The sequence below is a fragment of the Propithecus coquereli genome, unplaced genomic scaffold (assembly GCF_000956105.1).
Source record: "Propithecus coquereli isolate 6110/MARCELLA unplaced genomic scaffold, Pcoq_1.0 Scaffold371, whole genome shotgun sequence".
NCBI classification, from domain to species: Eukaryota; Metazoa; Chordata; class Mammalia; order Primates; family Indriidae; genus Propithecus; species Propithecus coquereli.
In genome coordinates, this window is record NW_012149408.1 from 1630177 (window position 1) to 1655090 (window position 24914).

Consider the following 24914-nt stretch of genomic DNA (forward strand, 5'->3'; position numbering starts at 1 on the left):
TATATTATTTTAAGTTTTATAGCTTTTGTTTAATTATACTCTTAAGTCATATTACGTCTATTAAGAATCTGGTTACATCCATTAAAATGTTTAGCGAATTGTACTTTGATTTCCTGCCTAATTCATTTGGTTAATTTCACACTGTTAAAGGATGACAATTTATCTAGCTTATCAAGATCAAAACAAGTTATGGCCAATGGTCAGTGACTTTCAGTTGACAATATTTATCTGTTTCTTTTTTAGAGTTCTCTAAAGTTGTATCAGGATACTCATCAGGAATATGCTCGAGTAAAAGAAGAATGCTTAAAAAGTGATGCTCAGTAAGTGATTTTAAAATTACTGTAGAAACAAGGTTTTCATCTTTGAAAATAGGTAATCTTTAAATCAATAGTGTTTCTTTTTTATCTGTGTTTGGACATTTTGCCCATAATTAGCTGTGTGACCTTGAATTATTTAATCTCTCAACCATGGTGTCCACATCTTTAAATTATTATACCTACTTTGAAAGTTTACAAGGGAGACTAAATAAATCATCATCTATTAAAGGGCTGCACAAAGAACTCCATACAAGTTTTTATGTTTCTCTCTCTCTGTATATTTATATATGCATGCATGTGTGTCTCTGTATAAACTGTAGTTATTGGCTCCTTTCTTTGCACCAGTACTTTAACAGATATCGTGTGTAATGGGTGTCTTTGTTGCCATTGATAAAAAGGGCTATTCAAAAGTGTCTTCCTAATTTTGAAGTTTGATACTACATTCATGCTATTCACAAAATACACATGTGAGCTAGATACTCAGTAGTTAAATGTGGCTGTGATGTAGCAGTGACTCGGAGTTACTTGCCTTCTCCAACTCTCAGAAATCCATCTTAAAACAAGTGCAGTTCTCCAACCACTGCCTTCCGTAAAGTGGTGCTGTGAACATAACACTATTCATGCTCCTGAAAAGTAACATTGACTCATTAGACGCTGGACTGACTCTTGGAGACCATCTGGACACATCTGCTAGGCTCCTAGATGATGCCATTGCAGTGCAGGGGAGGTCCCAGATGTGCTCATGGCAGAGCCTGGATAGGTACATAGCATGTGTTTCAAATGGAAAAGACAGATTGCTTTAATTCACTGTGGGGATAAGTGCACACTAAACAGTGTGTTATTCTTTCTTAGGTTTATATCATCAGAATTGAAAATTTCTTTGTTATGTAAATCTCAGTTATTAAAAAAAGCTACCACAAATTGCAATATCATATTTTTTTCTGTTACATTATTTTTTGCAATTTAACTTACAAAATTTTGTTATTAGGAAGAAGAAACTAGAAGCTAAGGTGAAGAAGCTGGAAGGTAATTGGCACTCTTGTTACCTGGCTAATGGAAGTCATTGGTCATTATGCAAATCATTGGTAACTATGAGGTTGTACTACTTGATCAAATAGTTGAGTCGTTGTGGTTTTCGATGGCACATCCTTGCATGATTTCATTAAGGGGTCTATTAGAAAGACATGTGCATACTACACTCCTCTCGGTCACCAGGTAGTAACATAGAGACGAAATGTGGCGAATCTCTGAGATGTTATTGCACTCAAAACTGTAGAAGCAGACCATACTTTTGATATAAAAGCAGTAATTAATGAAAGGATTTAATTTTGAAAGTTGAACCTCATGGGGCTTTCTTATTGTTTCCTAATGAAGTATATGGTTAGTAGAAAAGGTTACTGTGCACAGTATTAAGACATTAATGTATTTAGATAGTTACAACACCCCCGTAGAGAGGTTTCTGTGAGATTCTTTACATTGGGGATTGTCTAATTTGTATCTGATCTTCTGTGTACCCGACCATCTTGTTAGGGTCTATTCTACAATGAGTAGGCACAGTGTAAAGGGGCCACACAAGAATCTATCAGGTCCTTGCCTTTGAGCTAATAACCCTTTCTGATTCCTGATTCCATGGGAATTGGACTCAGGATCTTTTCATTTGCTTTTTCTTCCCTTCGTTGTGTGGTTGGGGCACCAACATAATGTCAGATAGGGACAACAGGGCCCCGCCGATCCCCTCTGCACCTGATACTCCTGTGCTCCAGCCTGGATGGCAACAGTCTTTCCTGCTGTGGGTTTCTGACCCGTGGGACTGCTGGTGCTCTCTTTCAGAGGTGGCTTAGTCTCATCTAGAGTGTGAAGTGAGACTTGAAATTTAGTTACATCAGGGCACATAGAATAGTAATTGTTGAAAGTATCTCCAGTCACTAATTTATGTAGATTGAGCCAAATATTGTAGACTTTATAAATATTTTGGTAACAGTTTTTCCTCTGATTTGATTGTTGCGTGACAGTATTGCAGGTAGTACAGCATTACTATGTTCTGTATATTGGCTTCACTTGCTAGATGTGGAGATGTGTCTACTGTATTTCAGCAAATGTTTTTAAAGTGCCCTGAAATGCCTATGAGACTATATGCAACTTTTAGAATATACTTTTGTGAAGCAAGAATGTAGCCTTTATTTTTCATATAACAAATATATATGTATATATTTTTAAGTGATATGGCATAATAAAGATTATTAAATAAAGAAATACTCAAACTGTTAGAGGAGTCAGGAGATGATTATTACTAAGGTGTTTTATGGGATTTTACTTTTCTTAGTAATTGTGTATGAGCACATTTATGTAAAGCTAATACTGGTCAGATTATTACTAGTGTGTCTGGATCATTTGGTGCTTCAGAACCAAAAACTAGAATGAAGGAGTTGCTGAAAGTCCAGAGAAAAACTGTAAAAATAACTAAAAAGAGGATGTCTAACAAAGGTTTTGGGAATTATGGTTTGTTAACTTGCTAAAGAGAGTTCCAGGGAAGAAGAGTAATATCGATAATAAGCATTGAGAAACTCTTCTGTCCCCCAACCAGATAGACAATGTTGTCAACTATATTCTGAGGTAGAATCATAGTTCTAAAATTTCTCAGACTTTAAGGTTGTTGATTACTGAAATAGAAAGAACACGGGGTTACCACGGCATCTCCCTGTCATGCGCTGGGCTCTTGCCTGACTGGAAGGGTTTCGGGTGGCTGTGCCTAGTTTGGAAAGGATTCTTAAGGCCTATTCCACTTCCATGGTTTGATAAATGACAGTGAGAAAAGAAGTGTTCCTGAATGATAAAACACTGAAAGAGCAATAACTTTGTACAGAGTTTGTTTCAGAGTTTTAAGAAATGAGAAAAACTTGTAATAGATTAGATTTTGAGTATTTCATTAAGCATAGTAGTAAAGTTAGTAAATTGTTTTTCTCTCTCTATTGATTCATCGCACTTTTTAAATGAAGAGGCTGCCGTCAAGCAAACTCAGGACTTCAAGCAACTGAGAAATGAAAAGAAAATACTTGAAAAGGAATTTAAGAAGACACAGGTACTAGATAAAAACAATGCACAAACATTAAATTCCTAGCCCCAGGGCTCCTGTCATGTCTCTGTGTTGTAACTATGTAGGCATCAGGCATGAGCACCTGGCAGAGGCGGTCACAGTAGCTTGTTAAGTTGCACCTCTTTTACATTTGGTCCAGAAGGACTGCATTTCTTATTCAGCATAAACACTATTAGTGCTTTGTTTTCACAGGAAAGGCTTGACGAATTTTCTAAACAGAAACATGAAAAGGGTGAGTAGTTAGTTAAAGCTTATATAAAAATCATTTTCATATGCAGGGTTTTTTTTTTTTTAACTATTTTTTCTCCCATGTTTTTAGAATTGAGACATATTGGAACACAAATTTCAAGTGATTCGTATGGAAGCATAGATAAAAGTGAGTATATTAAAGCTTTTGTTTTAATGTTGTAGATTGCTTTTAGTGGTTTGGGAGGCTGCATGTTGCTCTTACACATAATGTGAAAATGCCAGGGCTTAGTAGATGTTTCCTGTTGGAAGACGACATACATTATTATGTGTCTTCCTTAGATCCACATATATGGTCATCTTATTGTCTTATAATATAGTGAACAAAAGCATCAAAAGCAATATTGTTGGGAAAGGAAAACTAGTTAGAGATATAATTTCTGCACTTTTCAATTTTAGTAAGTATTGATTTTCTCGCTGTATTATAATTGATTACATTAATTTATTGAATTCCCTAGGTGCCAAATATCTAAAAAATGTTGAAGTCAGGTAGGAAAATTACTGTAGAGTCAAAGTCCTGTAGTAGATTTTCAGAATATAGAAGAATTTAGGGAAGACCCAAAGTTTAAAAGAAAAGTAAACTGGTGGTAATGGAACAAGGGAAATACAAATGTGTACATGCACATTTTATTGCTGAGTGCCTTACAGATGAGAAATCTAACTTGAGAAGGTGAGAAATTAGAGTTTTCACTCATTTATTGTGTGACGCTTGGCCATTTACTTCCCTGTTTTGTGTTTTCATTCTTCCTCTTAAAAATGGAGATTATGAATTTGAATTTCTCCTGTATCTTACAAATTTTGGGGGGAATAAATTTTAAATGTTTAATACGTAAGTAATGGTAAGTCATGTCACTTATGTGTTGTTTTTCTCTAAGTGGAAATGATTAAAAACATTTAAATTGTTATGTGCAAGCATATAATGTCTCTTAAGTCACCATTACCTTTTTTTTTATTGCTTCTTTAAATTTTTTCTTAATTTAATTCAGCGCACAAGTTCATGTTTCCCTTGGCCTAATGCTTTAATAGTCCACGTTTCAGCTGCCTGGGCACTAATTGGCCACTTACACTATCACTAATAAATAATTCCATGTGCTTTCTACTCTGTTCTTCCTACTGTTGTGTATGGAAAGTGAGACTTTGAGATAGATGGCTGAGAGAAATAGAAGACTTGACAACATTTTGCCTTCCCAACCAACAATCAGCTTTTGAATCGAATCGCCTTCTCTTTTGGACTGACAGATGTGTTTCAGGATTCAGCTGCTCCCAGGCCTTGCTGTTCACAGCAGAGCCCCTCTACCCACTTCCATAGTTGCTCTCTATCCCTGCATTCGGTGTGATGTTTTTCAAAGAACTTGTTACTCCTCAAGTAAAATTATTTTATGTTTTGTTTTTATCTACCATCATGATGAGGGCAGGGATGTTGTTGTACATTTTATTTTCTCCAAATAAATAAATGAAGTCTTTAGGAATCTGCTGATTATTTAGCTGTGGACCTTGATGGGTTTAATACCTAATTCTTAAGTGTATTCTTAACATTTTTCCTTGTTAATACTTGACTTCTGGAAGAGATTTGTAAGTTAGGCACTAAAGAATATTGGGTTGACTTCACTTTACAAAAAGGATACCCAAGTGCAACCCTCCCTTTCCTTCCCTTCAAATTCCAATAAAAATGACCGAAAATAAAAATATATTTTTAGTAGGTCTCCTGGATAGTTAAAAAGTTTTCCATCCGTAGTGGAAGTTAATGAGGAAGATGCACAGGAGAAGGTATCAATTGGTGATGAAACCCACAATTGCAGAGAAAATAGCAGCTCTGAAAAAGCAAGTTTTGTGGAAGTCCAGAGTTTCCCCAAATCAGAGGTGGCACAGAGTAAGAGAAGGAGCAGGACATTAGTATTTTGCCAGGCAGTTGATTAAAGGCTGAAAAGTTTGCCAACCTGCTGGTTTCAAAAACTGTTTCTGGCCTTTGCCCATAGATTGGCCCTTGCCCATGGACTGGCCTAAGTTTAATTTTCTAAATTGTTAGCTATGACATGGAAGGTACCCAGAGTAGGTGCGGATGTCAGAAAATTGGGTAATTATGGCTACTTTGAGGGATAGTCCCTCCTGTCCCCAGAATATAAGATGTTTATATACTCCATGTAAACCCCCACAACTGTGTTCACTCGCTGCTGCTTCCCCCTCAAAGGCAGGGTTCTATAGGTTTATGAAACCAGAGTCTACATTTATTACCAAAGGCACAGGACTGAAAATGTAAGCTGCAGAAATATACTTTCGCTACCAAAGATGTTCTGCCTAAACGCATCTAAAACTTAGAGAAAAAGCAGTGACAAGAAAGGCACCAGATGCAGGAAGACTGAGGAAACAGTTTTAAATCATGAATTAGGAGAAAATGTTAACAATCGAATTATTATTCTTAGAGAAAATCAACATATCCATAGACTGCTGCTATGGAATTGAATCCTGTTGGGGATCTTGAAAATTAAAAATATAATTGCATAAATAGTAGAAAAGCAAAATTGTTGGATTGACAAATAGAAGATCAATTCATTTAACCAAGAGATTAAATTCTAGGTGCCTCTGAGAATGTGGTGCAAAGCCACAGACAAATGAAAGGTACTAGAGAAAATATAAAGATTGTGAGGTAGAGCCAAGTGTGTCAGTATTCATCTGTTGGGACTCAGAGGGGAGAAAAGAATGATGAAGAAAGAAGAAGATCAAGAAGTAATGGAAGGAAATGTCCCTGAGCAGAAAACACATGCAATATTCATATCTGTAGAGCATGATTTTTGTGTGTAGTCTCTAACTGACATGTTTGTAAGAAATATACCTAAAAGCAAATGAAGCGGAAAGATTGGATATAGAGGGATGTATAAAGATATTTCAAGCAACGGTAACATCAGAGCAGTCATATGAGGCAAAAAATAATTCAAACTTCGAAATGAATTTACATGATTAAAAGGCTGATTAAAGGTATAATTCACCAAGAAGATACTCTATCATGTACCTAAGAGCATGAAACTATGTCAAGCAAAATTCTTGGAAATTTTGGGGGGAATAACCAAATCTCTTCTTATCATGGGAAGCTTCAGTGTTTCTCAGAAACATAGAGTGAAAGCAGATGAGTGGAACTGAAATCACAATTCCAAGATTGATAATTTACATACAACTCTTTGTAAACTGCATACCTAGAGTTCTTTAAAACATTTTGCGAACATATGTAATAGTTGACTAACATAACAAAAAATCTACAATTTAATATGAGACATTAATAAAAATCCCCCTCCCTCTACAAAAACGAAACCCACAAAATTTACCTAGTAAACACACATAAACACAAGCCCCTCTTGGATAACAAATAAAACTGAAATACTAAACTGTGTTGGAAATAAACAATAGGGCGATATTTTTTAAAACCTTCAAGATGTAGCCAGTTCCTTTGATATTGAAAGGAATGTTTTGTGGCCTTAAGTGATCATTTTAGAAATCAAGAAATACAGAAAATGATGTGTTTAACTGAAGGAGGGAATTGGTGAAGATGCAATGGAAGTGAACTGAAATAGGAAATAAAGCAATTTGTTTGGGACCATTAAAACTGTTAGCTGGATCTTTGCAATGCTGATGAAACCAACAACTCTTTGGCAAGTTTGATCTAGAGAAGAAGGCAGAAAAACCCAATTGCACCAGGACTGAGAAAGCTATAAAACTACAGTGGAGAAATTTCTTAATTCACAAGTTCATATTTAAATGTGAGAATATAGATGAAATGGACCATTTTCTAGGAAAGCAGGCTCAAATTTACTCAGAATAGTTGCTAAAGAACTAATACCATGATAAATTCAGGTGGCTTATGGACAAGCTCTGTAAAGCCTTCAGTGAAAACCTAGTGTCTTTATGTTTCAGAACTTAGAAAATAAGAAATGGTTCCACCTCATTCTCTTAGGCTAGCATAACTCTGTGCCAAAACCAATTACGAATAACATACACACATATCTTAAGACTCAGAACTTTTCTCACTTGTTAATATAGCTGCAGAAATGCTAAATAAAGTTTTAAGAAATCAAATCCATGAGTAATTTAGAATACAAGCAAATTATGCCTTAACAGTTTATCTTAGGAATACTATAGGTGGTTCAGAGAATGTTAATTCAGCACTCATTCCTTAAAAAAAAAATGGTGAGGGAATAATAAAAAATAATTTGAACCTGAGAAAGTTTTAAACATTAAAAGTTTAGTCATTACTGTCAGAAACAAGGTAAGCATGGTTTTTTTACCTTCATTACTTACATACTGGAGGCTCTAACCAGTGCAGCAAAATAAACATGAAAGAATAGGAGCTGTAAATATTAATAAGAAAGAGTCAGACTGTCATTATTTTAGATTATGTGATTAATGTAGAGAATCCAGAAGACTCAGCTAGAAACAGAATTAGAAGTAATAGGAACTTGGTAAAGTGAGCATATACAGTGAACTTACATAATATACTATTATTAACCTGTCAGAAAAGAAGTAGAGTAAGAACAACTTATTCTCACATGGCAGCTGAACCAGCAGATGTCTAGGAAAATACCTAAAAGCAGTGTGCAGTACCTCTGTGAGGAAAACTAAACCATTCCTGAAGAGCATTAAAGTCTCAAACTATAAAGATGTACAATTTACCTGAATATATTTATAAATATACAGACTCACTCAAAATCCCATTGAGGTTTTCTATGGAAAAGGACAGGAAGATGGTGAAGGTTTATCAGGAAGCATACATGTTTGGAATAGTAAAATTTTTAAAAAGGAAAAAAACATCCAAGATCATGCCCTAACAGATATTATAGCATGAACTTTTCATGATTAAAGAAGTATGGCATTGATACAAAAACAGACAAGGCGATGGAGTAGAAAAGAAATTTCATAAATATTTAAGTCCAGAAATATTCATAAATGCCTTAGAGTTTGATAAAAAGAAGCATATTAAAGGAAAGATACCGTTCAATTTAGTGAGGTTTTATCTTCACAACTAAGTATAAAGCCACACTGAACACTGAAGATTTGTTTTCTGCTTTGTTGGGAATGGATAGTATTTTTGTGTGTGTGTGCTCAGATTAGAGGTAATGATTCTCAGAATAGACATAGCTCTGGTTAATAGCCTCCATAAGAATGGATAAGTAACTTTTTTTCTTTTTTTTTAAGGTTCCTTGTTTGCTGCTTTGGGTATACCTAATAAGCAGGGATCCTGGTCAGGTCATTTAAGCAAAAGGGGATTACAGTATTTGGAAGCAGGCTTTTGGGTAGGTTAAATCACAATGTAGATAAGCTATGTGATCCCAGAGTTTTTAAATTCAAAAATGAATGTGCCTCGCACACAGTGATAATCAGGAGGTTGAATTGGCTCAGAAGAGACTGGGATTGTCTAGCCTTTCAAACTTACCTATAACTGCCCTCTGCATTTGTCCTGGTCCCTTTCTGTGGACTTCATTTTTTGGAGTGGTGCAGTTTGCCATCTTAAATAGGGCTAACCTGTTTCAAAATTGTGATTCCCTGGAGATACTTTGATTTAAACGGTTGCTCTTTGTAGCCTTTCTTGAACTAGATTAAAAATTTCACTAATTTTAATAAATGCTTAAGGTTAATTTAAAAACTTAAGTTTAAGGAAACTATAATAGAACTTTGAGGTGACCTGAAAGTTAGTTAATACTCAAAGCTACTTTTAGTTGAATTTTGATCAGTGTGGGTTGTCTTTTTATATACATTTCACCACAAGCTATTCATATTTATATTCTCATGAATATTTTTTGCTTTGGAAGGTTTTTTTGGAATTTGTGTACTTAATGTTAAAAAAGCTTTAAAACCGTACTATAATATTCTTAATGTTACAGTAATTTCATTAGGGTTGCTTTAGTTATAACTGCCCTTGGCCTTTCAACTTGAATTAGTGGTTCTTAACCAATTTAGGAATCCAGACCCCTTTAAAAATTTATATAAATTCCAAAGGTTTTACTTTCCTTTTGAAAGCATGTGCTTCTCTGTTTGCTATGTGTGATTATCTGTTCCTCTCCATATGCTCATGCACACACATTTTGTCTCCCACCTCATTTCCATTGATGGATTTGCTACGATCCGTGAACCCCCACCAGGTTAATTATAGCATGCACAACTCTGATGACTTTTCTAATAACCTCATATACTGAGGGATGCTTCTCTGCTCTTCCTTATAGAGTCCGTAGAGCCCAAATCCCTTGTATTGTATCGGTCATTAACTGCTTCCTTCCCCCATCTCACAGCACTCTGTGGAGAAAATGTATGGGCCAAAGATTAATTTGTTTACAGTGTTGCAGCCCTTTCCATTAATGAATTGTGCATAATGGTTGAGTTTGGGGAAGGTGTTGAAGTTACCTAGTTTCCTAAGTCCCTAATAAGTCTGATTTCGCAGAGTTATGTTTTGGCCTTGTGTAGGCTGGCGATGTGACTTTAATGCTTTCTTTTTCACAGGAAAAGTAAAACTGCTTCTGAAGGAACTCTGGCTCTGTGTAAACACAACACATAGACTACCTGGTGAAGGCAGCGGATGTATCCCAGGTAAGTGTCCCAGCAGGTGTGTTCCTGGTGAAGGTAGCAGATGTGTCCCAGAAGTACATTTCTGTACTTCTGTACTAGTAAAATAGAAATGCTTACCATAGACATTGCATCCTTTAGTTTTTAGTATCTCCTGATTCTACATGAAAAGAATTGAATAAACTAGAATGGATACTTTCAATTATACAAAATGCCTTTCCCTTCAGTGTGACTTCTAACCTCAGTAAGTGAATTTAGCTTTTAATCTTTTAATAGCTTTCCTCAGAGAACATTCAAAAGAGCTGGAAGGACAGATACAGAGGTATGTTGGACAGGCATATACGGAAGACCTGAAGGATGCACAGTTTTTTTCTAGATCATTTCATGAATTTTAGTCAACCCATCAGCAGTTTAGCTTCATTCGTTTTTTGTAACTACCAATTCCTTTTGGCTGAGCATGTTGATTTGCAGTAAAATGTCACAGAAGCATTCTACCAAGTTCACAGTTAGAGTCAATGGAGGGTTTGTAAATAGATGTTAGCCAAATACCTATTTGGAAGAGTGGAAGATAGCTGTCTTGTTTATAAGATTAAAGTGCTTCTTGTTTAACTTTTTGTCATTTTACTAATTTCTTATGGTTGGCTGCTGTGAATTCACAGATCATTGAGGATCTGAATCTATAGAAACATGTGCACCTCGTTTTCCTCTCAGGTTTCTGAAGACAAAGTTCCCTCAGAAAAATGTTAATAGGCAAGTTACTGATTCGTATTTATGCTGCATCCAGAACTCATCAGGTATACAAAGGCATATTTGATGGGGTTCCTTTAAATAGGTTTTTCCCTCCATTCACCTATTGGGTAATAGCATTGATAGTAACCACGTGGTGCTTGCAACTCCTGGATTAGTCACTTCAGTTCAGCATTTCTCTATCTGTGTAGGCAGAAGCAACCTGGGGATCGGTCAGTAGTCTGTTTTAAGCACTTGGTTTTATGATTATGATGTTATTAAAAGGGCTGTCATTCACTTAGTAATCTGATGTTTTTATTTAAAAACACAGTTTTGAGGAGTAAGTCTGTTATGTTAATTTTTTCAAGGTAGAAAGGGAAAGCATGGTATTTTTGTAATCTTATACTATAAAACATATTTTTTTTAAAAAAAACTTTATTTATTTCATGTGAGAACAGTTACAAAAATAATTTAGAGAACTCCCTTGGAACCCTTACCGAGCTTTCCCAAAATTTCACATCTTCCATTACCAATGACCCAAACCAGAACATTTGGTTCAATCCTGTTCACTAAGCCGTAGATTTCCCCAGTTTTTCCACTGATGTCCTCTTTCCGTTCCAGGGTCCCATCCATGACCCTAGTTGCCTCTAGTGGTCATCATGCTTTCATCTCCAGTCTGACAGTTTCTTGGTTTTTCCTTGTCTCTCGTGTCTTTAACCCTTGGGAGAGTATTATTTTGTAGAAAGCCTGTTGCTCTGGCTTGTCTGACATTTTCTCTTGTAGATTGAGGCTGCGTATTTATGGCAAGGACAGCGCAGATGTTTCCCTCTGCTCGGGGCGTGGTGCTGGGGAGAAGTGTTAGCACTGGGGATGGTAACCTTGATCACTTGTTCAAAATGGTGTCTGCAGTTTTCTTTATTGTAAAGTTACTCTTTTTTCCTAATGAATTAACTTGAGAAAGATATTTTAATAATATGCAAATGTTCTGTTTCTCTCAAATCGTCACCCACTGATTTTAGCATCCGTCAGTGGATCTTTCTTACCTGCTACAGTTACTGCTTTGGTGTTTGCCAAATAGTGATTTTTGTATTTCTCTCATTCCTTCTGCATTTATTAATTAGAATTTTTCTGTAAAGAAGAGCTGTGTCCTTTCTCCATTTATTTATTTATTAACCTATTTGTTTATGTTAGTACAGTCTCATAGATACTTACTCTATACATTAGAATTCAATGCTACCATTATTTATTGTTTGAATTGCTCTAGCTTTGTGGGAACTTCTTCAGATTGTCTCATGGGCCCTTCAGACATACTCCATCCTTTTTTGAGTACTTTACCTTATGCTATCTCAAGATGTTTCAGTATCAACTTGTGTTTTCCCTCCCCAGCTATCAACCACTTTTCCAAGGAGCCTGGGATTCTTTGTAAAACTTTTTTTTTAAAGCTTTCAAATATAACAAATGATTATTATGTCTTTGCTAATAATTAGTACCACTGGAGTTCACCAAAATCAAGACCCAAAAGGATTGGCTTTACTTTTTATAGGAACTTTTTCTGTTCAGTTATCATATGAAGTATTGAGGTGACCTTGTTAGGTCTCTCAATTAGAGCATTGTATAGATATGGCTGTGGGTAGGCTTGATATTGGTTGATTTCAGATCACATTTTGGACAGAGAAAATAATGTCCCTTTCAACCTATATACAAAAAGTTGTTTCTCTGCCAAATTCTGCTAGTTATATGGTAAGATTCACCAAGAGAATGAGTGAGTTAACAAGGCCCATGACCACCTCTGCCAATGCCTTTCCAACTGTGCATTATGGGAATGGGTTGGTGGGTTGTCTCATCCGTCCACCCGTCTACCTGTGTGTCTCACTTTTCTTATTGCAAGGGTAGCATACTTAAATGAAATGTCTTCTAGGATAATATTCAGGAAGCAATTGACTGCCTTTTTAAAAATGTTTCTACTTATGGGAAGGGTAGGGGTGGGATGAAGAGAGGTTGGTTAATGGTACAAAAATATAGTTAGAAGAAATAAGATATGATGTTTGATAGTACAGTAGGGTGACTATAGTTAACAGTAATTTATTGTATAGTTCAAAATAGCTAGAAGAAAAGAATTAGAAAGTTCCCAACATAAATAAAAATGTTTGAGGTAATAGATGCTCCAGTTGCCCTGATTTGATTGTTACACATTGTATGCATATATCAGAATATCACATGTAACCTCAAATACGTACAATTATGTGTCAATAAAAAAAGAAAAATTGAGCAGATAAAAAATATTTCTTACTTGAATTTAATATTGTAAGCATTTTAAGCTCTTAGAATGAGGTTATTTTTTTTGTAAGTTTTCTTGATATTGTAAATATTTGATACCTACTTTTTTACCTTTCCACAGAAAAACCTGCCAAAGAAAACACCAGATCCAGAGTGTCTGGGAAAGATGGTACACTACCTCCAGCACAAGGAAGTCCTCTCGGGGCCTCAGATGTGCAGACATGCCTCACAAAACTGTCCATGGAGATAACGGGTGATTTATCTTCATGTAAAAATGTGGAAAAAGAGAGGCCTGGTAGAGCAAATTACAGTACTGGCCGTGTTTTTAAGGAGGATGGGAATCCTGAGGTTGTAATGCAGAGTCATAATGATGGTGACAGTACTGACTTTTCTGACCATGATCATTTTTTTGATGAAGATCTTCAAGCTGCAATTGACTTCTTCAAACTTCCCCCTCCGCTTCTGTCTCCAGTGCCCTCACCCCCTCCAATGTCATCACCACACGTGGCTTCCTTACCTTCTTCACTTGGACCTGTGAGTTTTGTTCTTTGAATTTGAATTAGCAAGTGGGCACATTGTCCATCCTAATATGTCATTGATACTCAAAGGGTATTTGTGGTATTTTGGCAAAGACTATTAATTTTAGCCAGTTTTATTATGAGTAACATGAGAATTTAAAAAGGCATGCCAGTACCCCTTGGATCAACGTATATACATATATAGGGTGATTTTTTTTTTTTTTTTTTTTGAGACAGAGTATTGTTCTGTCTACTGGCTAGAGTGCAGTGGCATCATAATAGCTCACGACAGCCTCAAACTCCTGGGCTCAAGTGATCCTCCTGTTTCAGCTTCTCAAGTAGCTTGGACTACAGGCGCGTACCACCATGCCCAGATAATTTTTCTAGTTTTCATAGAGATGAAGTCTCACTCTTGCTCAGGCTAGACTGGAACTCCTGGCCTCAAGTGATTCTCCCGCCTCAGCCTCCCAAAGTGTTAGGATTACAGGTGTGAGCTGCTGTGCCTGACCTGAATTTTTTTACTTTGTGTTATGGTTGCATTTTTTATTTGTCTTTATCCACAACCAAATTATAAGTTTCCTGTAGGAAGACGGTGTCTTCATTGTTCTTATCTCTAGTGCCTGGCACAAAATAAATATGAAATGAGTATATTAAATATATATTTGTATGCATGGAATTTTACAGTGATAGGAAAATCCATGTATATAGTATATATTCCCATTAACCTAGTGAAGCTGAATTCTCCACCATTATTTGATGAATTCATCATCATATCATGTGCTTACAGAGTGGTTTGTAGTGGTTTCTGAGGAAGTTAGTCTTGATGAAGCATATTTGTATACTTTTGGGCTTAAGGAGCAGATAAATGTGTTCAGTTCCTTGGAGTCACCTTCTTGCTTTAGGAAACATCGCACGTCTGTTATGTTGCAGACACTGGGCTAGGCAGAGATGACAGTGGATGCAGTTGCTGCTCGGTTGGGTCTGTTGTGTGGAGGTGGGACCAGTAAGGGGGCAGACGAGGGCTCTGTTGTGCCCTGCAGTGCTGGGAAACACTCTGCTCGAAAAGGACACAGAAGAGCAGCTCAGTCCTGAATGGAGACCAGGGCAGGTTGGGATGCGGGGTGCTTCTGAAGGTAGGCTTCTCCTACGGAGTTTCGGAGAGTGGGTGAGGGTGTTTCAGGGAGGAGCTGTTCACAGAGCATATAGGACTGAGGGTCAGCACCTTGTTGGGGAATATTTGTGCAGACCACATGGAAGGCCCGTGTGTGCCCTCCTAACAAGTTTCCACTTTATCCTGAAGGCAATGGGAAGTCCTGATGAATGCAAAGAATGGGCTTGAAGATAGATTTTTATTTGAAAGTTTCAGGTTAGTCACAGTGCGAATGAACAGGAAGTGGGGACAGTCAGGAAATGGGCGAGACTGTAGACGGGCAGTGGTTTGATAAGCAGTTCACATGATTCTTGACACCTGAACCCAAGTTAGGGCATTAGGGTTAAAGAGGTGGGGACTGGTTTGGAAAGTGTTACAAGAGCACACAAGCAGCATTTGGTGACATTTTCAGTGTTGTGGTTAGGGGAGCTGGAGGAGTCAAAGATGTTCAAAAATAGCAGATAGAAGAAGAGACCTTGTTTGGGTGGGAAAATAATGTGTACAGTGTTAGACATTAAGTGTGTGTGTTCACAGGCATAGTGCAGTGGTAGATACTAGGTATGTGTGTACATGGGTGTGGTGCTTGGAGGGAGACTGGTGGGACACAGATGGTTAGAGCCTGTCAGCCTCTGAGTGCAGCAGAAGCCATGTGACTCTGATGTCATCCCGTAAGTGTGTAGAAGGAGAAGAGGATGGAGACCCAGTCTGAATCCTGGGGAACTGTCCCTATGTAAGTGACAGGTAGTAGAGGAGGGGCAAGGAAAGGAGATTGAAAAGAAGGACAGGAGAGCAGAGGAAAGCCAGGAAGTAGTGGTCCTCTAGAATAGTGGTCCCCAGCCTCTTTGGCTCCAGGGACTGGTTTCATGAAAGACAATTTTTCCATGGACTGGGGGGCTGGGAGGGATGGCAGTCAGTGGGGGAGCGGCTGTAAATACAGATGAATTTTCTTTGCTTACTTGCCTGCTGCTTACCTGCTATGTGTCCTGGTTCCTAACATGCCACGGTCTAGTACTGGTCTGCTGCCCGGGGGGTTGAGGACCAGCTCTATAGTTCAAGAGAGCAAAGAATTCTTTCAGTAGGAGCAAGTGTATGTCAGCAGTTGTTAATCTTCACCAGTCCTCTGTTCCTTCGCTGAAGACCCTTGCTGAATAGCAGCAAGGTGGTTGATGTTGTTACGTACCAGGTGGACACATGCTAGAGGCAGTTAACACAGATAGGAGGAGACTAGCTGGGGGCCAGGCAGGGTTTCTGGAGCAGAAGTGGGTACTGGTTGGCTGGAGGACAGGGGCTGGTAGGGAGGGAGCTGTGTAAGGATGGCGCAGGTATGGTTTATGACAACAGCCAGGGAGCAGCATTCATGTGAGAATGTGTTGGGGAGACCTGTGACAGGATGCATCCACAAGATGCCCCCTGAGCAGTGGCAAGGCTGTACTGCATGGGAGTCTTAGGCATGGGACAAGGAGGAAGATAGAGGGCTGTGTCCAGAGACCATACATCTGTGTCCGGGGCTTTGTTACCAGAAGGTGGAAAAGTAAGAGTTTGGAGGTAGGAATGTTTGGAAGTTAAAAGAACAAACATAACTCTCAGCCCTGTGTGGAGTAATAGGGTGTGGGTCTTGGGAGGGTGTCTCATACTGAAGTGGTGGCCCTTAGGGAGGGCCGGGCACCTTCAGGGAGAGGGCACAACATTGTTATACCAGAGATGGAGAGCTACCTACCCACTAACGGAGACTCTAGAGCCTACACGGCCCTTTCTCAGATGTGATTTTAAGGATTCTTCAGAAAGCATGTACTTTTTTTTTTAAATGCATTTAAGTGATAGTCATGTTTAGTCTGTTGAATTAGTGTTTTACTAGTATAATTCATATTTTTTTTAAGGAAATCTACTTTGGAGAGTATGCAGATTCCAGCGATAATGACTCAGCCCAGCTTAGAAATTCTACTGAGTCTGTTTCAGAAGATGATACAACTGAATCACAGAATTATTTTGGCTCATTCAGAAAAAATAAAAAAAGTAGTATATGGGAGGAAAAGCCCAAATCTCATGGACCTATTCAAGCTCTAAATACATTGGAAGTGAATAAAACAACAACTCTTGGATTTGAGACTTCAACAGCAACACTGAGAGAACCTTTGGCTCGTGAAGAACACTGGACCATGTCATCTCAATTTGTGAGTGATAGAGAAAGAGACATTTTCCAAGAGTCAAAAAAACAGACAGAGATTAGGGAAAAGGACAAGTCAGTGCAAACTGAGAGGACGTTTCCTAAGCCCACGCGAAGCCTGTGCATTGAGAAGTTGTCTGGCAGCCCAGCACAGGGGAAGGAGGCTGCCCCTGAGGAGTCAGAGCTGTGGCATTCTCCTCTCAGCAAGAGGCCATTAAATGAACCCAGTGAATCTGAAGGAAAAACCCTATTGTCCAAAGCGATAGGATCACCCACGACAGAGTTTACTAAGTGGACGCTAACTAAGGAAATCACTCCTGAATCAGACGATGTAACAGGTTCTGACCATTTGCGGAGAGCATCTGGAGAAATGGAAAAGGAAACAGAGGATATGCAAGGGTTCATTTTGGGAGAATCACCTGAATCAGAAGACGACGATGCAGTTGATGCAATGGATGCAGCAGGGCTTGATGTAGAAGCCAGCGTTTCCTCCTCTTCCTCGGTAGCATTGTCTATGTGCAGTAATCCCCAGTCGTCTTCTGGGTTAGAATGTGTTAATGATACAAATATTCCAACTAAAGTATTCCCTACTGAATTGCATCATTTGGAACAAGAATTACAAACTAAAACTTCAAACACATTACATCTGCAGTCTGAGCCACCAGAGTGTTCCGTAGGAGGAAACAGCCTGGAGAATAGCTTGCGTGCTTTCAGCCCTGAACTGAGAGCATCTAATTTTAGTGATCAGAAGAGCAGTGAGATGGAATGTACAGAAGTTGTAAAAGGCATGACCAAAATACATTTACTTCCTCAGTCAGTATTTATGAAGGCTACAAAAGATGGACAATGTCAAAGTCAAGATCCAGGAATTGAGCTCGCACTGAGTAAGACAGATTTCACAACATTAATAGATTCTCAGGCTGGCTTGATCAAGGGTGGTTTGGGTTTCCTTAAAAGCACTTCATGGCACCGTAGTGATTTATTAAGGAGAGGTGGGGAAGAAAGTCTGAGAGCTAAATCAGAACATGAAGAACAGGCAATGCCGTCCCTACAGAATAAAGGACCAGCACCCAAGCTTGATCTTCCTAGAGAAAATAATAATCCTGTGGAATTTAAGACCGCTGCATCGTTGCCTAATCAAGTATCAGTTATCACAAAGCAGGCAAGACCTGAAAAGATTCCAAGTGCTAAACTGGAACACTTGAGACTACGTGGGGATGAACCTACCGTAGCAATGGGAAAGAGTGACAATGAAACTGACGATATGTCATCGACAGCAAAATGCGGTGGGGAAAGAGATGATACAACACAGAACACCAAGGAAGTGGCTGCTGTGAAAAGCACTTCACCAGAAGTTTCTGCCTCTAGGAGAAAATTAGATTTCAATTCTCCATGTGGTTCTTTACCAGTAGAAAATTCTGATGGTTCCACAAATACTGAATTATCTTTCTCTTCTGAAAACATCTTTGTCCAAAACCAAGACATCGTGAGGGAAGCTGCAGTGCAGGGAGAAGCTGCAGTGCAGGGAGAAGCTGCAGTGCAGGGAGAAGCTGCAGTGCAGGGAGAAGCTGCAGTGCAGAAGCAAAGGCAGCTTCCTCAGGCCACAGATCCAGACTCTGGTGGGACAGGTGGCAGTGAGCCACTTCCAGCCACAGAAGTGACAGCATCAGGAGGTTTTCCTGTTGAAGAGAACCCCTGTGAGGCCTTGGCTATAGCAAACAGTTCTCCTAGCACACTGCAAAATGCTAATGAACTTTTGAAATTGAAATCTAAAAATTCTGATGGGGCTTTTCCTGAATGTTTTGTCACAACAGGAACTTCTTTTCCTTCAGCGTTCTGCAGAAAAGATGGAGAGACGGAGGGTATGTCCCCAAGTAGCCTTGCTGGCACTTTGCATTGTTACACAGGCATTCGGGAGGGAAAGGAGGACACCGAGGTAGAGGAGAGTGAGGGGCTTAGCTGCAGTGAGGGGGAACATGAGCCTGAAGCCGTGATGGGGAGTGAGCAGCAAGATGCTGTCAGAGACCCACAGAAAGATTTAGGAGATACAGACGCTGGTGTAGCTGAGACAAGACCTTCCTTAGAGATAAGTTATTTGACCTCAGCTTTGCAAGATTTTAACATAAGTTCTCTTCCTGAGCTAGACAGACTTTCTACGTCAGATGTCGTTACGTTTCTTGAGAGTTGTCAGTTAAGGGATTATAGTTCAGGGGACTCTGTTTCAGAATGTTCTAGTAAAGGAACCCTAAGTAAAGAAATGAACAAAGAACTAAAGCAAAGTGAAATATCAGGAGAAAAATACAAAAAGCAACCTTGTGAAGAAGAAACACTTGGAACCTCTGAAGAATGGATTGAATCAGAAGATGATGATTCTTTAAAAAATACAAGCCAGTTTACTCAGTGTTCTTTAGAAACACTGTCTGAGGTTCTCACCAAGATTGGGCAAGAACTTCAAACAAACTATGAAAATTGTGATGGTAAAGATACTGGTAATTTATTGCTCTTAAATATACATAACAACATGACAAGTGAAAATTTAAGAGAGAAAGTTCCACCTCAGGAGATGACTAGCTCCTTGGCACACACTTCAGAACCACCCCCACTGGCAGCCGAGTTGGACACCCGAGGCAGCTCTCCCATTAGCGGTGGACCTAATAACGAGAACACTCAGAACAGGCCAGAGGATCGCTCGGATGCAAGCAGGCACGCAGACAGTGGGGAAGAGCGCCAGGCAGAGCCTGCAGAGCCTGCAGAGCCACCAGCCCTGGTCTCTGACTCGGCAGGAGAGCCAGTGACTGAGCAAAGTGCTAGTTGTGAGGTTGAAACGACATTTCAGTATCAGATATCGACAGTGACCTCAGAAGTTATAAATGTGCTTATCAATAAGGATCAAAATCTAGTCATTGAGAACGGGGACAACTGGACAGTCATCAGTGGTGTGGCTGTTGTTCCACACGTGGAACAGGTCACACTGTGTGAGGCTCCTGGAGACATCCCTGTTTCTCAGGACCAAGGAGGGCTGGATGCTGGTCGCGTCCCAGTGACTTCTGTTGAGAAGTCCCCGGAGGCCAGTCACGCTGGCCCTCCCTTTCAGGAGCCTCCATGTGGCAGTAGTAATCTTTCATGTCCCCAAGAGGATGTTTCCAGCAGTGCTCAGAGCACCAACTTTGATAAAAGTCGTTTGCGGAATAGACCTGTTAAGCCCAGTATATGGATTAGTTCTCAAATATATGATCAAGACTTCGACTCTCAGACTGTTGCATCTGATCACACATATTATAACTCGAAACTTGAGCCATTCAGCAAAAGTAAGACTCGATCAAAGATTTCAAACAAAGATCAATCTAACAAACCAGTGAAGACTTCAGCATCAAGCAGAATTGAAGCTCATCAGAGTGAAGTTTCTCAGTCATTTTCAGGGGAAAAAAGTAATACAAAAACTCAAAGAAATCAAACTCAGACCATTTTAGCAAATGCTGATACATCTACTCCTACAGATTGTTCTCCTGACACTCTGAGTAAAATACGGCAGGAAGTGGGGCCTCCCCTGCCTCCTCTGCTAGCTCCTCTGATAGCCACACCTCCAAGGACTTCACAGCCACTTTCTCCCCTGGCACCGAGTTCTGGTCCTTCCTCACCACCCTCTCCCGTCAGCCAGATCTCTCCCTTCTGTGAAATCCCGGTTCCTCCTGTGATGTCTCCATGGCCAGAAGACCCCAGGCGCACCTCTCCTCCGGGTCCTTCTCCGTCTCCGTCTGCTGCATCAGCAGGTGAGAGGATAGTGTCGTCTCCTCTGCAGTTCTGTGCAGCCACACCAAAGCATGCACTTCCTGTGCCTGGCAGACTCCCGCCCTGCGCATCTGGCCATGCTGCTGTGGGAGGGCCTCAGGAGAACTCCGTTAAAATCCTTGACACCATGTACCCTGAGTTGTCTGCCAGGGCCCGGACCCTCAATATCCTCAAAGGGAACATTCAACTCGCTCGAGGTCCCTCCACTGAGTGTAAAAATTTACCAGGACCTGTCAGTGCTATGATAGGGTTCAAAGCAATCACTTCAACATCAACTGCTTTTGTCAAAACAGGGAGCAGCTCTGGTGGTGACTGTAACCAAGATAAAGCCAGAGATGTGGGGACTCAGCAGAATTCCAGTGGGAAAAGAACATTGTCAGCGCCTACACTGAGGAGTGCTAAAAGATTGCGCCTGGATGGTGGGTCCCCAGAACCAGAAATTGGGGCCACTGCAGAAGGAGTCCATAAGAACCTTCAAAGGAACCTCCCTCAAGCTGAAGTAACAACAGAGGAGGAAAGAAGTTGTTCTAGTCCAACCGTCAGTACGGTTTCACAGCTGCCTCTAAACCCCAAAGAAACTGTGGAGTCACATGACAAAGCCATAGCCAATGCACTGAAGAAAATTGCAGAACTTTCTTTTGATCTGTTACCTGTCATTCGTAGTCATGTATATGTGGGAAATATCTCCAAAAAGCCCGTAATGAGAGATCAAGAAAAAGAAGTTGTTTATGAGTTTAGCACAACAAAAAAGGTATGTGGCTGCTTTTCTCTAAGTGCATTAGGAATTACATGTCCTCAAAGACAGAGGCTGTCTGTCTGCAAAATGTGTAGAGGACCTTGAGCAAAAGTTTTATTTCAAAGATGAGAATTATCTATATAAACTTTATGACAAATACTTTATGTCTAATCTTTTATAAATTTGAAATATGATAAGACACTGGAGGTTTGTTTGATAATTTGTATCCCTCAAATACTTAAAACTTGAAAGAAAAAAATGTATCTGCCAGGACTAAAATTGATATTCGCACGTGATTCTGGCATGCGTAGAGGCTTAAAATAATTTCAGAGTATCAAATTATTATCACGTGATAGATCCCTTTTCCTTTAAAAGTAGTATAAGCACACTAAAGTGTTTTGATAGTCTTACAGAAAGACTCTCCAGTAGTGGATATCACAAATTTAAACAGGACCAAATGCTTGATTTAAAGATAGGGGGAAAAGAGGGATTGTGCAAATTTATATATGTAATTAGGGTTTTTGTAGTTCTGCATTTCCTAAATATCTGTTGGTACCTTGTGTGGATGATTTCCAGTGCTCAGTGGATCATACTTAAGTGGTTATCTGCATATACTTGGAGTCATTATGTTATAAATATTTATTTTTTTTTTTAGATTTACTTTCAGAAAGTAAAGAACTCCCTAAGTAATTTTGAAAGGAAATGAACAAATGTATCATTATCATTTAATGCTCCTCTTTCTGAGCAAGAAAAATGTTACCCAATATTTTAAAATCTAAACAGTATATAGAGTAAATTAGAGTTTAGAAAACAAGAATGAGAGTAGAATTATACTGAATTTAATACACATACATACACATAGATTATTTTAGCAAAAACTGAGCAATTATGACTTATTTGAGTAGTGGTAGTGACAGTAGCAACCAGGTGTGTTCAGACTTGCACTCTGGCATCTGCAGCTTTACCAACCACAGGAAACAAGATGGCTGTGCTCATTTCTTAGATGTCCCCTGCCCCATTCTTGTGGCTTACCATACTTGTCAAGTTTTTTACCAGTCACTGCTGTCATCTACCTTCTGATATCGTGCAAGTTTTATTTTTCCAATAAATACATAATTTTGTAATTTTTAGCTATTCTTAGGTAGGCGAAAGATAAATAAGCCTTTTATTTTATTTTTTTCCAATTCAGCATTTAGCAGAGTGCTTGCTTCACTCTATTCTCTCAGAACTAAAAATTCAGAAGATGTCTACAGACCACAATTACATTCATGCCCTCTGCAGAGTGTATGTGGGTATTTGTCGGCAACTTGGAGACTTGGAAAGAGCTCGCTTGTTTTGCTACAGCCTACTCAAGGAAGGTATGTGTAGATTATGACATTTTTGTATTAAAAATATACTGTTGCTTTTTTACTGTATTATACTTGGATCTATATTTTCGGCTATGTGATTGTTGTATGTTTTTTAAAATTATGTTTTATGCATTTAATAGCTTTAGCTATACCTAGCTGTTCCTGGTTTTCAGTAGGAGAATCTACTTAAACTTACTTATATCCATACATACGTTTCCGCTTACAAGTAAAGAAATATCTCTCATCACTGCATATTTGTTTTATACCCTGTACAGCTGCTTTAGAATCAGATATAGTTTCCATAACTGTGGGAATACATTCAAAGTAAGTGACAAGCCAAAATTCTGTGCCACTAGCTAGAAAGGGCAGCAACCCTAAGATGAATTCATAAGCTGGAGAGAAGAGTGGATTAGAGAGATCTGGAAAGGAGTTGGGGACATGAGGGCTGTCCTATGGTGTCTTTCCCTTCACTGCTATTTCTTCAGTCTCTGCTAATGGATCAGATTGGGAGGCATTCTTCATTATATTAAATCATTAGTATATTAAAATCATAAGATGATATAACAATACAACTTAATATTATTAATACATCAGAAGGTCTTACCCTTTACTGCCATGTCATGGGATTTATAAGTAGGATAACTGAGTCTATCCATCACTTTTAGTGTTATGAATGAAGCTGCTAAGTGTTTCAGTTGCCCATTTCATTTCTTTGTTTACTCTTTCAGTCACTCATTTATTCAACAAATCATTATGGAGTGCATGCTCAGTGTTAGGAGTTCTGTGGTGACCAAAATCAGATGCAGGTATGATTGTCCAGTGGGCCGACAGGCCGTAGTCACAGCACACAAACTGTGGAGTTAGCAGCGGTGGGTGGTAGGATGGAGAGGGGGGTGGGTTCACCCGAGACCATGTTGGATTTCTTGTTCTTGCTCAACCACAGCAAGCTCGTTCTCAGCTCAGGCTTTTGTGCTTATAGGTTTCTCGTTCTGTTTCCCTGCTTCCCTGGACTTCGTTGTGGCTCACTCCATTACTTCGTATACTTCCCTAGTGAGTGTGTGTCCCTTGTTCTCCTCTATTTGCCTCATGGCACTTACCACTCCTTACTACATCATGAATCTTGTTTGCTGTCTCTGTCCTCCACCAGCTTGCATATGCTGTAAGAACAGGGCTTTATTTGTCTTGTCCCTACTCTATCCCCACCCCAGAAAAGTGCATTGTTGGCAGCGATGACGTATCTGTCAAATGAATGAATTCTACTGAGGAAGGTGGATTTGCAATGGTCTCAGGGGTCAGTGAAGCTTTCCTTGTTAAAGTGACTTCTAAACTTGAGATGGGAAGATGCACAAACAGGACTTAGGTGAAGAGCGAGGAAGAGAATTCTAGGCCAAGGGAAAAAGATGTGAAGAAGTTCTGTGACAGGAGGAAGCGTCACCACATAAACAGGATGTAAAATTAACAGAACAGAATAGTGCAGTGAGTTTATCCTTTGAGCTGCCCACTCTTTTGAAATGGACGACAATAGTTAAAGTAGAACAGAGAAAACTAAAAAGATATTAAATGACCAAATACTCTTCAGCTGTACAAAGGAACAGACTGCTGATGTATGCAACAGCATGGGTGAAATCTCAAGAACATTACAATGAGTAGGGAAGCCAGACAGAAAACAACACGCAATACACAAATCCGTTCATAAATATTTGAGAAAGGGCAAACTAATTTATACCGACAGTAAGCAGGTCAGGGGTTCTCTGTGTCTAGGGTGAGGTGATTTCACTGCAAAGTGCCAGAGCGAGAGAACTTTCAGGGCAATGAGTAACGATTGTGATGGTGGTGGTTACATGACTTTATTCATTTGTCAAAATTCCTTGAACTGTTTACTTAAAAAAGATTGTATTTTATTGTATGTAAACTATACTTCAATTAAGTTAATTAAAAAAAGAGAGACATGCCAGAGAGTAAGAGAAGGTATTTGCAACAAAAGGAGTGTTATCCAGAATTTATA

General features: G+C 39.1%; 1 protein-coding gene across 1 annotated transcript in view; it reads left to right on the plus strand.

Annotated features, from left to right (window-relative positions):
• The window catches only part of ICE1 (interactor of little elongation complex ELL subunit 1), an 88694-nt gene that overhangs the window by 43678 nt on the left and 20102 nt on the right, over nucleotides 1–24914 (plus strand). The window contains exons 7-16 of the mRNA XM_012651849.1: nucleotides 244–320; nucleotides 1306–1343; nucleotides 3314–3396; nucleotides 3604–3643; nucleotides 3731–3787; nucleotides 10138–10224; nucleotides 13325–13737; nucleotides 16749–18554; nucleotides 18615–21575; nucleotides 22750–22918. Coding sequence (XP_012507303.1) covers nucleotides 244–320; nucleotides 1306–1343; nucleotides 3314–3396; nucleotides 3604–3643; nucleotides 3731–3787; nucleotides 10138–10224; nucleotides 13325–13737; nucleotides 16749–18554; nucleotides 18615–21575; nucleotides 22750–22918 — 5731 coding nt within the window. The remainder of the gene's footprint in view (nucleotides 1–243; nucleotides 321–1305; nucleotides 1344–3313; nucleotides 3397–3603; nucleotides 3644–3730; nucleotides 3788–10137; nucleotides 10225–13324; nucleotides 13738–16748; nucleotides 18555–18614; nucleotides 21576–22749; nucleotides 22919–24914) is intronic.